Genomic DNA, 14225 nt, shown 5'->3' with positions numbered 1-14225 from the left:
ACTGCCTGCTCATGTCCAGCTTCTCATCCACCAGCACCCCCAAGTCCCTTTCCTCAGGGCTGCTTTCCAATCCCTCACCCCCCAGTTTGTATTGGTGGCCAGGATTGTTCCGGCCCAGGTGCAGAACCTTGCATTTGCTCTTGTTGAACCTCATGAGGTTCACCTGGGCCCACCTCTCCAGCCTGTCCAGGTCTGTACCCCCTGCCCAGCCCCGTTGTGTCCCCGGAGGTGCTGGCTCACCCTTGCCGTTGATTTTGATCTTCATGGGGATCTGTCGTGCCACGCTGAAGAGGTTGCGCTGAAGAGCCTGCTGGACGAGCCGCTGCTCCTCCTCCGTCATCCGCGAGACCTTCTTCTCCGGAGGCTCTCCCGACTCCAGTCTCTCCCTCAGCTGCTCCAGGGTGGCCGTTCTTGCTGCCACGGTTGCCTGTTGGCTGGCCAAGGTCACTGGCACGGCGATACGGTTTGGCATAGACACAGTCAAGGGCACACCTTCACCTGGAACAGAAACGAGTCGCTTAATCCCTCCCACAGCCCTTCTGAGCACAGAATCCCAGAGCGATATGGGGTTGGAAGGGACCCCTGGAGATCATCTCCTCCAACCTCCAGCCAGAGCAGGTCCACCCAGAGCAGGTCCCACAGGAACGTGTCCAGGTGGGGTCTGAATGTCTCCAGAGAAGGAGACTCCACCACCTCCCTGGGCAGCCCCTGCCAGGGCTCTGCCACCCTCACAGGAAAGAAGCTCCTCCTCACGTTTAGACAGACCTTCCCATGTTCCAGTTTGTGCCTGTTGCCCCTTGTCCTGTCCCCGGGCACCACTGAGAAGAGCCTGGCCCCATCCCCTTGCCACCCACCCTTTAGATATTGCTCAACATCGATGAGATCCCCTCTTTTTGCTCTTCTCCAGCTGAACAGCCCCAGGTCCCTCAACCTTTCCTCAGCAGAGAGATGCTCCACTCCCTCATCATCCTCATAACCTCCGTTGGACTCCCCCCCAGTATCACGTAAAGGTTTAAACCACTGGTGGAACATTCTACAAACCCTGGAGCCACCCAAGTCCCACCACTCTCAAATCCCAACTAGTCTGGGTGAAGAAAATGGATAAAGAATTACGTTTTGGTGCCTGTACCTCTTAACCCAGCCACCCCCACGCACCTTTTCTGACCGCCGCCGCTGGAGACACCCGAGGGTTGCTGGTCCCACTGCCCGGGGCCACCCCGATGATGGGGAAGCGGATCTTCGGGGGAGAGAGGAGGGAAGGAGGTCCTGTGGTGGTGGGCGAGTAGCTGAACAAGGAGGAGCTGTAGCTGGGCCGCCTGCCCTCCCGTCTGTTGCCATCGATGGCGGCCTGGAGCTCGGCAGGAGAACTGAGGGACTTCTTCTCGCATTCGTAGGCGTAGAGGTACTTCATGTACCTGGGAGAGGGGTGAAAACGGGGGAACTCAGGCAGGTTTTCTCCATAGAACATGAAATTACAGGCTGAGGGAGCTGGGGTTGTTCAGCCTGGAGAAGAGGAGGCTCCAGGGAGACCTTTTAGCGGCCTTTCAATACCTGAAGGGTGCCTATAGAAGAGCTGGAGAAGGACTCTTTGCCAGGAAGGGTAATGACAGGACAAGGGGAAACGGTTTTAAATTGGAAGAAAAAAGATTCAGATTAGATCTCAGGAAGAAATTTTTTACTCTGAGGGTGGTGAGACACTGGAACAGGTTGCCCAGAGAAGCTGTGGCTGCCCCATCCCTGGAGGGGTTCAAGGCCAGGCTGGATGGGGCCTTGAGCAACCTGGTCTGGTGGGAGGTGTCCCTGCCCAGGGCAGGGGGGTTGGAACTCGATGATCTTTGAGGTCCTTTCCAACCCAAACCATTCTATGATTCTATGATTACAAGCATTGCATTCAGGAAGGTTTCAGAGAGAGGTCCTCTGCAGATTTGGAGTCTCTGTCTGCACTTGGTCTGATAGAGGAGCATCGTGCAGCCCGGGTGTGAAGCCCAGGGCTCTCAAAGAAACTGAATTAACTCAATATTTCCAGGGAAGCACGTAGTTACCTACTATTTAACCCACAAGGGTGGAAAAGAATCATTCACAATTCCTTTTACAACTGAGATACCATCTAAAAAGGCCAAGAATTAAGATCTTGGACTCTCAACGCTTAACGCGAGGGATTTTGAGGAATTACCCGTGTCCAAGCCACTTGTGTGGGGCAGCACCACCCCTGTCGGAGGGCACGTTTGGGGGAGACAGCCTGATGGTACCAAAGGCTAAATAGGTCAAAATAGCAAGGAGTTTCCCCTCTCTGGGACTCAGGGGCTCTAATAACTTTCCAGTAAACCCAGTTTGTAGAAGAGCCGGGTGTGGATTCCCAGCGCTCAAGTCGCTAAAGCGCAGCCTCTCCCTCCCTTGCTTAAATTTTAAAGTAGGTTTACTTTAACCATTCTCTGCTTATTCTGCTTTTTCTTCCTTTTTTTTGTCTTTTCTGTTTCGCTTGCCCAATCAACCTGAGGTCGGAAAAACAACCCTGACAATAAGTAGGTGCTAAATGCAAGTTTCCACCGTTTAGTGGTGATAGCAAGATGTGAAATGATCAAGTTCCTACTTGATGCCTCCTCCCCTGTGCCAAGGACTTTTTGGAGACAGAGTCTCCTCGCCCTGAGGAATTGTGGCTCTGAAAAGGCAGGAGAGGCAGAAGGTGGAGGGAGGCATGGAGCTCAGCGACCCAGGCCATGGCACCATAGTGCTGGGATGGAAGGGGAAAGAGAAAAGTTCCTGGGTTGAACGACCCAGGACTAATTTCTCCTCAAATGCTTGGGAAAACTGCGCTTTTAGAAGACTGAACATTAGACTGGCTGAACAGGAGCCAGCAGTGTGCCCAGGTGGCCAAGAAGGCCACCAGCATCCTGGCCTGTGTCAGGAACAGCGTGGGGAGTAGGGCCCGAGAGGTGATCGTCCCCCTGTACTGGGCACTGGTGAGGCCTCACCTCGAGGGCTGTGTCCAGTTCTGGGCCCCTCACCACAAAAAAGACATTGAGGGGCTGGAGCGGGTCCAGAGAAGGGCGACAAAGATGGTGAGGGGTCTGGAGCACAAGTCTTGTGAGGAGAGGCTGAGGGAGCTGGGGGTGTTCAGCCTGGAGAAGAGGAGGCTGAGGGGAGACCTTCTTGCTCTCTACAACTCCCTGAAAGGAGGGTGTAGAGAGGTGGGGGTCGGTCTCTTCTCTCAAGTCACAGCGACAGGACAAGAGGAAATGGCCTCAAGTTGTGCCAGGGGAGGTTCAGGCTGGATATTAGGAAAAATTTTTTCACTGAAAGGGTTCTCAGCCCTTGGAATGGGCTGCCCAGGGAGGGGGTTGAGGCCCCATCCCTGGAGGTGTTCAAAAGACGGGTTGATGTGGTGCTGGGAGGTCTGGTTTAGTGATGATGCTCCTTGTTTGTTGTGTGGGTGTCTATTTTTGTCAGGTTGACGGTTGGACAAGATGATCTTTAAGGTCCCTTCCAACCTAGAAGATTCTGTGATTCTGACACTCCAGCATCCGAATTTGTGAAAATATTTACTTTACAGCCAGATATTCTGTGCAGGATTCAAGGTCTTGGTGTTTTCCAGCTCCCCAGGTGCGAGGATGAGGAGGAGCGAGAACTGGGCACTTGACCCAAGCTGCCACCAGGGTTATTTCACACCATGAATGACACACTCAGTATAAATTAGAAACTTTTCTGGGGAGTTTCTCTCTCCCTCGATGGCTGGGATCCCGAGAACTCCTTGCTTTGGTGCTGGAGCCCTGAGCCCTTCCCTTCCTCCTGAAGTCACAGTGTCCCATGCTGGCTGTCCCTGCTCCCTGGGATGGAATGGGCCGAGTATAATCCTTTCATATCAATACTAAGATCAACACTGGTTCTTTAGTGTTATTCCTGTTAATTATTTAGTCTTATCCTATGAAATCTATTTCAACCCTCGTGTTCCCTTGGTTTTCCCCAATTCCCCTTCCCGGGTGGGGAGGGGTCATTGGGTGAGAGAAGAATTGTCTGAAGGACAACAAATTGTGGTGGGTTCCTCAAACCCTACCAGGAAGGATCCCTGCTCTGAAAAAGAAGGGGAGAAGGAATAGAAAAACAGCAACCCTTGGGTGAGAGGGATAAAGAAAGCAATTCATCAGCTCCTCTCTGACCACATTTGGTCTTGGTTTTTCCACCCCAGTCCCTGCTTGGCCAATTCCCAGTTCAGGTTGGCATCCAACCCTCTTAAGACTTACTGGGTTCGAAGCGTGAAGGCGGCACTGGTGATGGAGGTGGGCAGGTTAAGGCCTTTGGTGATCTCTCGCCAGATTTTCTTGTTGATGATTTCCACCAGCCCTCCCTTCTCCGTCACCAGCTTGTAGAGCATGTAGAGGTCCAGGATCTGCTTTGCCATGATGGGGATCCGATTGATGGGAGTCCCTACGGCCGGGGGGGGGAAGGAAAGAGAAAAGTCAGAGAGAAAACAAGGCCAAGAAAACCGGCGGGTTGGGGTTGGATATCCATCTTCTTGCTAATAGGAAAATTCAGGAGACTTATTTGTAGCCTGATTTGAGGCCTTTCTGGGCGAGTAAATGAGCCAGAGAAGCGGAGCTACGCGGCACGTCCTTTTCATGGGAAACTCCTTTCCTGGAAGCAAAAAGCAATTATCAGGCCAAATAACGACCCGCAGCCAAGAGCGACTTCTAAAAGAGAAAGAAGGGAAGTGGGGAGCGATCTGGGAAGCTGCCCAGAGGAATCATCTTTTATGAGCTCCCGGAGCAACCTCAGATAAAAAGCTGCTCCACTTGAGCTCAGGAAGGGGCTGAGCGGGCAGGAAGCTGCTCGCACGCTGGGATTCAGCTCCCTTGCTCCCAAGGATCTGATTTTGTGAAATATCTATATCTATATGTATCTCCTCCTGCCCTCACAAAGCATTTTCACCCTCCCACCCCTTCTCCCTGAAGGAAGGGGCTGCACCCAGAGCACAAACTGGTGCCAGGGAGCCAGAGGAATGGTGTTAATGGTGAATAAACGAGACAAGTGATGGAGCATCAGTGTGTTCCCCCCACCACCAGTTGCAGTCACCACATCCTCAAAGCACCAAGCATCCAAGCAACTTTTTTTGGTACCCAAACCAAGGTGCAGCTCCATCCTCCTGAGGACGGACAGGGGGCAGGTGGACGGGGAAACAGGTCTACCCTCCCTGTTCCATTTCATCACCTTCTGGGTTAAAAATCAGATTTTTAACCCGAGAGTGCCCTCTGAGCAGCACTTCCAAGCGATAAAGCACTTTGAAAAAGGTCAAACTAATGAGATTTAGGGCGAGGAGAGGAAGGTTGTTGTGGTGGTGGTGGGGGAAATAACGCTGATGTAGCAAACCTTTTCTTTGGCATAGGAAATACTGTCCTGGATCAAAGAGGTGTCCATCCCAGGGCAGTATCCTCTCTCCCACAATGGTCGGCCCCAGCTTTTCCAGGAAAAGCCTGCCAAGGGCTGTAATGGACAATTATGGGATCCCCAACCCACAGGGGAGACTCCTGCCACCGCCCATCAGCCAGCCATGGGGTTAATGCCCCCGAGCGCGGCGGTTTATGGCCCTTATAAATGGGTTTTATTCCGTTTAGTGAAAAGGAGCTCAGCTCAGCTCTGCAGATGTCCTCATTATACATCTAAGTGTAATTTTTTTTTTTAACTCTCTCTTTTCTTTTCGAAGCCTGTTACGCATTAGCTCACGGGTTCCCAATTACCCATTCCCACGGGTTAATGAGATGTGAGATAGAAAAAAGTAAACTTTTTTCAGCTTTAAAAGGATGGCCTTCGACTTTACCGAGTTCCCAACTCTTACACCGTAAGAAAACATTAAAGAGCAACCTGATCAGGCTCGGGCTGCACGCTCCAGCATTTTATATCCATCACATCCTCTTTTCCTTGTCTAAACAACCCCTTCCCTGTCCACCACACAAAAACCCAGCAAAGCAGTAATTTCACCAACTGCATCAGATCCTCTTCCTGCATTTTCCGAGTCGCCGGTTCCCTCCGGGAGCGGAGATAAGAGACTGGTTTAACCAAACTGGTTAAACTCCATCCATCCATCCATCCATCCATCCCAGCTGTCCTGAGCTGGTCCCAGCCTTTGGAAATGGAATCTCCAGTTTGCTCCATTTTTAACTCCGCCACCATTTCACCTCCCCGGTGTTTTTGGCAGGATTAAAAATGCGCTAAAGGGCGCCCTTTTGGACACACAGAGGGCTGGGAGGGATGGTGTCACCAGCCTGAAGTTGTCCATCAGCTGAGCTCAGCCCTGCTCCCAATGAAAAGCCAGGAAAGATTTATCCTGGCGGTCTCTAGAAACAGGCAGGAGTGGGTTTTTCCACCCCAAAACGCCCCTTCATTAACAGTTTGGCATTTCTGCCCTTGCAGCCATGAAAGTCGGGGTGTCCTAAGCGGTGGGATGAAGACCCTTCTTCTCCCCATCTCCTCCACGACTCCGTGCCACCCAACTTGTCCCCAAATCCAATGGAGGGAATGGCATTAACTCCTCCAGAAGGGACTTTGGTCTCCTCAGACAGTGACCAGGTGGGGAGTGAAAGGGAAGGGTCACGGCTACAAACAGTAGACAGACAGTAGAAGGAAATATCTACTTCTCAGACAAACAGTAGAAGGAAATATCTACTTTTTTTAATATATTGCTTTTCTCCTAAACAGAGTTTCACTCCCCCCTAGATTCTCCCACCTCAGCATTTGGAAAGGCACACAAGTGTATTTAGCCAAATGCTCCTGTGAAAGGGACAAATACTATCTATATCAGGGGGAAATGAAGGCTTAAATCTATTTTCCAGGGAGCCTGCTCAGAGCTGGGGCACAAAGAACCATCAGTCCTGACCTCCTGCCCCACCTTACCACCCCACCAACACCTTCTCTTCCTCAAGTTTGCCTTTAAACAAGACCCAGGGACCAAAATGCCCTGAAATCTAATTAATAGCTTTATAAACTAAGCCAATAATTTTTTTTTTTCTTTTTCCTCTTAAGATTTCTTTATGTACACGGAGACACTTTCCAGCAGGGAGAAAACTACTTCCATCTCCCTATCCCTTGGGCACGGAGGTGCAATCATTTTCCTCCTGCTCCTCGACTTTGCTCCAAGGAATATCCCCCGGAGCTGGCAAAGAGGAATTTGGGGTTTGGACCTGGGAAATTATATTTTTCCAAGCGAGCCAGGGCTCTGGATGTTTCACAGGAGTTGGGAAGCCCCAGAAAAGCTGCTCCCGTTGCCCTTCTCCTCTCTCTCCGAGGAAAAAACGAGGGGATAAAGTCTTTATTGGAAACCCCCCCCAGCAATCCCAACAGGAAAAGCTGAAAAACGAGTATCATGGGACGATTTGGATGCTGAAGCCGAGCCGGATCCTTTCACAGGCGGCTGCGAGGCTTGTCAAGGGGCCATGATGGATTACTGTCATCTGGCAGCATCAGGATTAATGATCCGGAGGTCAGAGGGGAGAATTCCAGAGGGAAAGGTCAGCAGCCGGGGGCACGGCGTAAGACTTGTTGCCTTTTGATGGCAAACTCATTTTACTGTACTTTCAAGCCTCTCTATTCTGCTGTCTCCCCAAAATGCCCTACGTAGCGCGCTTGCTACAAGAAGCCTTGTAGGACTGGAGGAGGAGGAAGATGAAGGGCTCCTCTCCTAGTTTTCTTGGTAAACAACTTCTCTTCCTCGTTGTAGAACCCCGGCTACACAAGGACAAGCCATTCCTGCAAGGAATTGGCCAAAGGCAACGGGGAGAAGGAGTCTGGCTGTACTGGAAAAAGGATGATGGATAGTTGATGAGGATGGGAGACCTCAGGAAGACAAACTCCTGCTACTGAAGACCCAAGGTGGGAGTACAAGAGGCTGTAAGACTCCAAACAACCTGCCAACCCCTTTGCTAAGTAGAAGGGCTATGAAAAGAGGACAAAAAAAAACCCTCAAGAATGATAAACTCCAAACAACCTGCCAACCCCTTTGCTAAGTAGAAGGGCTATGAAGAGAAGACAAAACAAACCCCCTCAAGAATGATACTTAGAAGGAAAAGGAGGAAAACCATCCCAGAGCCCATGGGCTCCTGGTTTTCTCAAGACAGCTCTAACTGCAATTGAAAATTCTGCAAGAAAGAGGTTTTTTTTTTCCCTGAAGGAAGCCTGACTGTAGCTATTAAACGTCTCTGTGCTCGGAGGGAAACAAGCAGCCCCCCCTGCCAAGCTGTTTCACCCCCCTCAAAAGCCTCTTCTGTTTCAGGCAGATGTAACAGAAGCCTGAAGGGCTTATATTGGATGGGCTTGAATGTCCCCTATGTCCCCTCTGCTGGAGAGGCAGGAGGAGCAACTGTTTGATTTTCACCCTTCAAGAGCAATTTTAGAAGGGTCCCAGGAAGCTGTGAAACCCCAGATAATCTCAGAATGCCCATTTTTATATCTATTAGCAAGGAATCAGTGTCTTGGGGGTGCTGGCTCTGCTCCTGCGGCCCAACTCGCTCAGCGCTGGGGGGTCTCCCACCCAGGTCCTTGAAAGGAACCTTAAGCCTCAGACCATCCTCTTCCTTACCCCACCCAAACACGCTGCCCAAGGTGGGCTTTTTTAGGTTTACACCCAATTCTGAAGACAGAAACAAGGCAAACCGCTCCTAAGACTGGTCTTCAGCATGGAAAAGAAGTCCCCCCTCCTCATTTTGTGGGGATTGGCTTGGCTGGGCAAGTCCTCCACGCTGGGGATCCCCTCCCAAGGGGCCACTCTCTCTTCTCCTCTCCCTTGCCCACCTCAGGGAGCTCCCCCACCTCAAGGAGTCTAAGCCGTGACTTGTCCTGCACGCAAGGCACAAAGAACAGTTAATTACACCCAGCCCGGAGCACTAATTTTTCAACCACCTCCCATTTTTTAACCCTATCCAATTTACTTGCAGAAACATCCTTTTTTTATATTTTTTTTTTCCACTAAGGAACAAAAGGAGGTGAGAATCCCAAACACTTTTTTCTTTTTTTATCCAAAGCGCAATAAAGCACGCTCTGGGGTGAAAAAAAAGGCATTTTTAAGCCACAATCTGTACAGGTAATGAAAGAGCTGCTCTTTCCAGCTTCCACTCTAAATAAATTCAGAAGAGAAACGGCATCAAACAGCCAAAAGGATGAGGTTTTTCTCCGGGAAACTGGGGAAGTCCACAGGGATTTAACATGAATTTGAGCCAAGCCTTGAAGAGATCTTCGTGTTTCTTTGAAGGGGGAGAGAGTCACCACTTGGGGTGAATGATCTCCCAGGATAAACGGGTGGAAAAAAATAAATAAATCAGTTCAACAGCAAACCAGCAGCGCAGGAACGAAGCCAACCCACTCGAACCCTGCCCTGTCTCCTTCCCAGTTTGCTTGAATTCCTCATTCCCAGTTTGCTTGAACTCCACTCCCAGGACAAACCCTGGGCGGCTTCACGCCAACCTGCCCTGAAAGTTTTATTTGTGGAGTCCGTCCCAATCGTTCAACCTTAAAATAAATAATAATAATAAAAAAAGGCAAGGTCTGAAGAAGGGAAACAACCTCTGGCAGTGCCACGGCTGATCTAATCTCCCCCTACCCATGGCATTTCCACAGTGGGCATTGTCACCTCCCGAGGGGAATGTCACCACCCGACCCGTGGCCCGTTAGACACCGCTATCAAAGCGGGAGCCAGGAGAGAGGGTAATTAATCATGCTCCATTTGACAGGAGGCCAGCTTCTTATCTGCACCCCTCCAAACGCCATCAGCTCCTGCTTCCCTCCTCAATAAGCTGTGAGGCTGACAGCGGCCCCTTATCAGATTTCGGCTGCTGGACCGGAGGCAACCCAACTGGCTACCGGGGCCCCGCCGGTATTAGCCAAAGCTCCAACCACATTAGCCTTCCCCACAGAGGCTGCTCCTCCAGAGCAAGATCCCGCAGAGATTAGCTCTCTTCTACCCAACTCAACTACAACCCCACCCTTCGGCTGCCACAGCCGGGCCCAATATATTTCCTAACACCCATTTCTTCACCAGATGCTGAAGCGGTGGTGGGCTTCCACGCGTCTGACCTCTGAGCCAAGTGGACAAACTCTTCTCTAGGTAAAGAGAGGGAGAAGTACAGAAGGCAATGCAGAAAAACAAGGGCAACTTGGACAGGCAGGTCGCACAAAGTCTAAAATTGGAGCATCTTAATATTAGCTCTCTTCTACCCAACTCAACTACAACCCCACCCTTCGGCTGCCACAGCCGGGCCCAATATATTTCCTAACACCCATTTCTTCACCAGATGCTGAAGCGGTGGTGGGCTTCCACGCGTCTGACCTCTGAGCCAAGTGGACAAACTCTTCTCTAGGTAAAGAGAGGGAGAAGTACAGAAGGCAATGCAGAAAAACAAGGGCAACTTGGACAGGCAGGTCGCACAAAGTCTAAAATTGGAGCATCTTAATGCCTTAATTCCACCTTCTTCCATCCACCTGGGTATCTCCAGGGTCATCTCTTCAACGTCGAGCCACCTCCGCTGTTTGAGCGCAGAAGTTCCTTCGTCATTTGAAAGATGTGCTATTGAAACTGAAGGTCAAGAAGATCCATAGCAAAGAAGAAGAACCAATATGAGAAAGAGCTCAAGAAGATGAGGGGTAATGGCTTCAAATTGGAAGAGGGGAGATGGAGCTGAGATGTGGGGAAGAACTTCTTTGGTGTGAAGGTGGTGAGAGCCTGGCCCAGGTTGCCCCGAGAAGCTGTGGCTGCCCCATCCCTGGAGGGGTTCAAGGCCAGGTTGGAGGGAGCTTGGAGCAACCTGGTGTGGTGGGAGGTGTCCCTGCCCAGGGCAGGGGGTGGGACTGGATGGTCTTTAAGGTCCCTTCCCACCCAACCCATTCTACAATGATTCTATGATTCTAAGGCCAGGATTTGAGACACAAACATTGAGTCTTTGAGATGCTGGAGAAAAAAAGACAATTTAACATCTCAATTTTCAGGGAAAGTGAGGAGAAAACCCCCCTTTGACTCCATCACTCCATTCTGTGCACCCAGGGAGGAGCACCTGGGCTGCAGAGATCCTCAGCTGACAATCCCTGGAGCAGACAGGGGTCAGATGAATAAGCTACAGAAAGGTTCATGCAAAGCAAAACAAGCAGGGAAAGTGAGGAGAAAACCCCCCTTTGATTCCATCACTCAATTCTGTGCACCTAGGGAGGAGCACCTGGGCTGCGGAGATCCTCAGCTGACAATCCCTGATGATGAATAAGCTACAGAAAGGTTCACACAAAGCAAAACGAGCCCCTAATCACTTCAAATTAACACCTTTTGCACCCTGTCCAATGCCAACTCACTTCATAACAAAGCATTTCAGCTTCTCAAACGTTCTCCATGCCGGCTACATGTAAAACAAGGCTCCTGTGAGCCAGAACCAAGTCAACTCCTAATACTACTCTCCCATTAACAACAACTGCAGCTTCCAACAGGAATTTTCTTGGGAGCTAAAGCAATCTTCACTCTAAAGCACCCTTTTTTCAGCTGTTTAAAAGCCAGGGCTATTAATTATTTGGACTGAAAAATTGACTGTGCTGGCGATTTTCCCAGAAAAGATTTTTTTTACAAATCTTTCCAAGGGGAAACTTCCAGGCTTTTTCCAAACTAGAGGAAAAAAAACCCCAAAAAACCCTATCTTACATATGTGGTGAAGGCTTTTATTCACCTGGCACCTAAGGCTGATGAGGAAGACACTCCCCACACAAAAAGAGATCCCAAACCCTTTGCTTTGTGCCCTGATTTTATCCTTGCATCACTTAAAAGTGTTTAAGAACATGGAGTGGTGGGGTTCTCTGTTCTGAAAGGCTCGAAGCACTCAAAGAGTAGAAAGGAATGTAAACCCAGAATGCCAGTTCCCCCTAAAACTCAAGGAAAAGTCATTCTTTCTACCAATATAAAAGAGAAAGCCTAAAATATCTCGCTGATCCCCATCGCTCACCGTTTGTACAAGACACTAGGGACAGTTTTTCTGGAGTCTAAAGTCAGAAAGGTTCACTGAAGAGGTTCTTTGAAGGAGGTTTAAGAAGCAAAAATGTAGATCCTTGGATTTTTGCACAGCTAACGGGGATCCCCATCGCTCACCGTTTGTACAAGACACTAGGGACAGTTTTTCTGGAGTCTAAAGTCAGAAAGGTTCACTGAAGACTTTCTTTGAAGGAGGTGTAAGAAGCAAAAATGTAGATCCTTGGATTTTTGTGCAGCTAATGGGGACGAGGACTTTGCCTGGTTGATTTGGCCCATCCAGAGCAGAGCTTTGCAGCGCCTTGAGGGAGAATTCCCTGCTGAGGAACATCACCTGCTCTTCTGGGATGTGTTTGCCGTGGCTCAGCATCCAGTAGGCAGCACAAAAAAAGGAGGCTGAGGAGTGATGTCTATCCGTGTCTCATTTAGAGAACTATATTGCTTAATTTGGAAGCAAAACTCCTCATCTCCCAGAGGATCTTCTTCTTTGATCTCCCAGAGGATCAAAAAAAAGAAGAAAGCTGCAAAAACTGAGATCAGTAGCAGAAAGAAGCGCGTTCCCCGGATAAACACTTCATAAACACCATTTGGCCTATAGATAAAAGAATCCACCGGTAAATGCTTTTGTCAATCCCTTGGATTTGTTGCATTTCCACATCTAAAATGCACAGGCAGAGCAGACAACAGCAGGAAAACATTAAAACCACTTGGTCGGACGTACAAAGCCCCTTCTATGTATATACACATAAAACCCAGCAGAATGGTCAAGCCATCTGGGAAAAGCAAGGTCAGGCAGAAACCTTGAACGAAACGAGTAGAGCTGTACAATCAGGAGACGTTTTATGAGCTCTTCACAAAGGCAAGTCCTTCAAATGAACAAAACAGCTTCCCTTGAAAAGCAGCCCCTTCCTACCGCGCCGGGGCACGCAGTCAGATCTCTGCCCCACCAAAACCTCTTCTCAAGAGGAACGTCTCGCACGAACACTGCTCCTGCCAGGGGGGTGAAACCTCTCCCACGGCTCTGACTCCCTCCTGGGCCAGCACTGGTGGAACACCATCATCAGCTCGATGACTGGTGGCTCTAAGAGTCATGTCACTAGCTGCCCTTCGCTATCTGGGGACACTTTTCTACTGTTCATCTTACCGACCCCTTCTATTGCTCACACAAAAAAAAAATAAATAGAAGATGGAATCAAAATTAAGCCTCAGGTTAAGTTCACAGGGTGAGAAGGACCTGAAAAGAAGTGGGAAGATGTCATCATCTCTAACACTGAGTCTGATTTAAGTGAACGTGCCCAGAGAATCACAGAATGGTTTGGAAGGGACCCACCCAGTGCCACCCCCTGCCCTGGCCAGGGACACCTCCCACCAGCCCAGGTTGCTCCAAGCCCCCTCCAACCTGCCCTTGAACCCCTCCAGGGATGGGGCAGCCACAGCTTCTCTGGGCAACCTGGGCCAGGCTCTCACCCCCCTCACACCAAACAAGTTCTTCCCCACAGCTCAGCTCCATCTCCCCTCTTTCAGGGTCCAACTCTTCCCCCCCCTCCTAGGGCTCCCCTCCCTGATCCAGAGTCCCTCCCCATCTCTCCTGGAGCCCCTTGAGGGACTGGAAGGGGCTCCAAGATCTCCCTGGAGCCTTCTCTTCTCCAGGCTGAACCCCCCCAACTCTCTCAGCCTGTCCTCCAGCCCTCCCAGCATCTCCAGGGCCTCCTCTGGTCCTGCACCAACAGCTCCATGTCCTTCTGCTGTTGGTGGCCCCAGAGCTGGAGGCACCAAAGCTGAATCCCCTCCCCTTAAAAATGCCCTGAGCCACAAACTTGTCCGCTCCTCACGCAGCAGGAGGTTAAAAATCCAGCTTCTGAGAAACCAGACCACCAAGACATCAAGGCCCAGCTCGTCCCAAGACAGCAGGTCAGCAATGGAGATGGAGGGAAGCCACCGAAGCTGCTCATCCCTGCTCAGCGTGAGGAGGGACAACCCAGAATCACAGAATCACCGAATCTTCTAGGTTGGAAGGGACCTTAAAGATCATCTTGTCCAACCGTCAACCTAACTGACAAAAATAGACACCCACACAACAAACAAGGAGCATCATCACTAAACCAGACCTCCCAGCACTACATCAACCCGTCTTTTGAACACCTCCAGGGATGGGGCCTCAACCACCTCCCTGGGCAGCCCATTCCAATGGCTGAGAACCCTTTCAGGGAAAACATTGTTCCTAATATCCAGCCTGAACCTCCCCTGG

General features: G+C 50.4%; 1 protein-coding gene across 1 annotated transcript in view; it reads right to left on the bottom strand.

Annotated features, from left to right (window-relative positions):
* The window catches only part of ARID3B (AT-rich interaction domain 3B), a 57171-nt gene that overhangs the window by 8879 nt on the left and 34067 nt on the right, over positions 1-14225 (bottom strand). Inside the window, exons 6-8 of the mRNA XM_014956666.1 lie at positions 4239-4422; positions 1156-1415; positions 241-498 (exon numbers count right to left, since the gene is read on the bottom strand). Coding sequence (XP_014812152.1) covers positions 241-498; positions 1156-1415; positions 4239-4422 — 702 coding nt within the window. The remainder of the gene's footprint in view (positions 1-240; positions 499-1155; positions 1416-4238; positions 4423-14225) is intronic.

Source organism: Calidris pugnax, unplaced genomic scaffold (genome assembly GCF_001431845.1).
Source record: "Calidris pugnax isolate Ruff unplaced genomic scaffold, ASM143184v1 scaffold265, whole genome shotgun sequence".
NCBI classification, from domain to species: domain Eukaryota; kingdom Metazoa; phylum Chordata; class Aves; order Charadriiformes; family Scolopacidae; genus Calidris; species Calidris pugnax.
The sequence above is the reverse complement of the archived record's forward strand: the minus strand, read 5'-3'. Positions and strand labels throughout refer to the sequence as shown.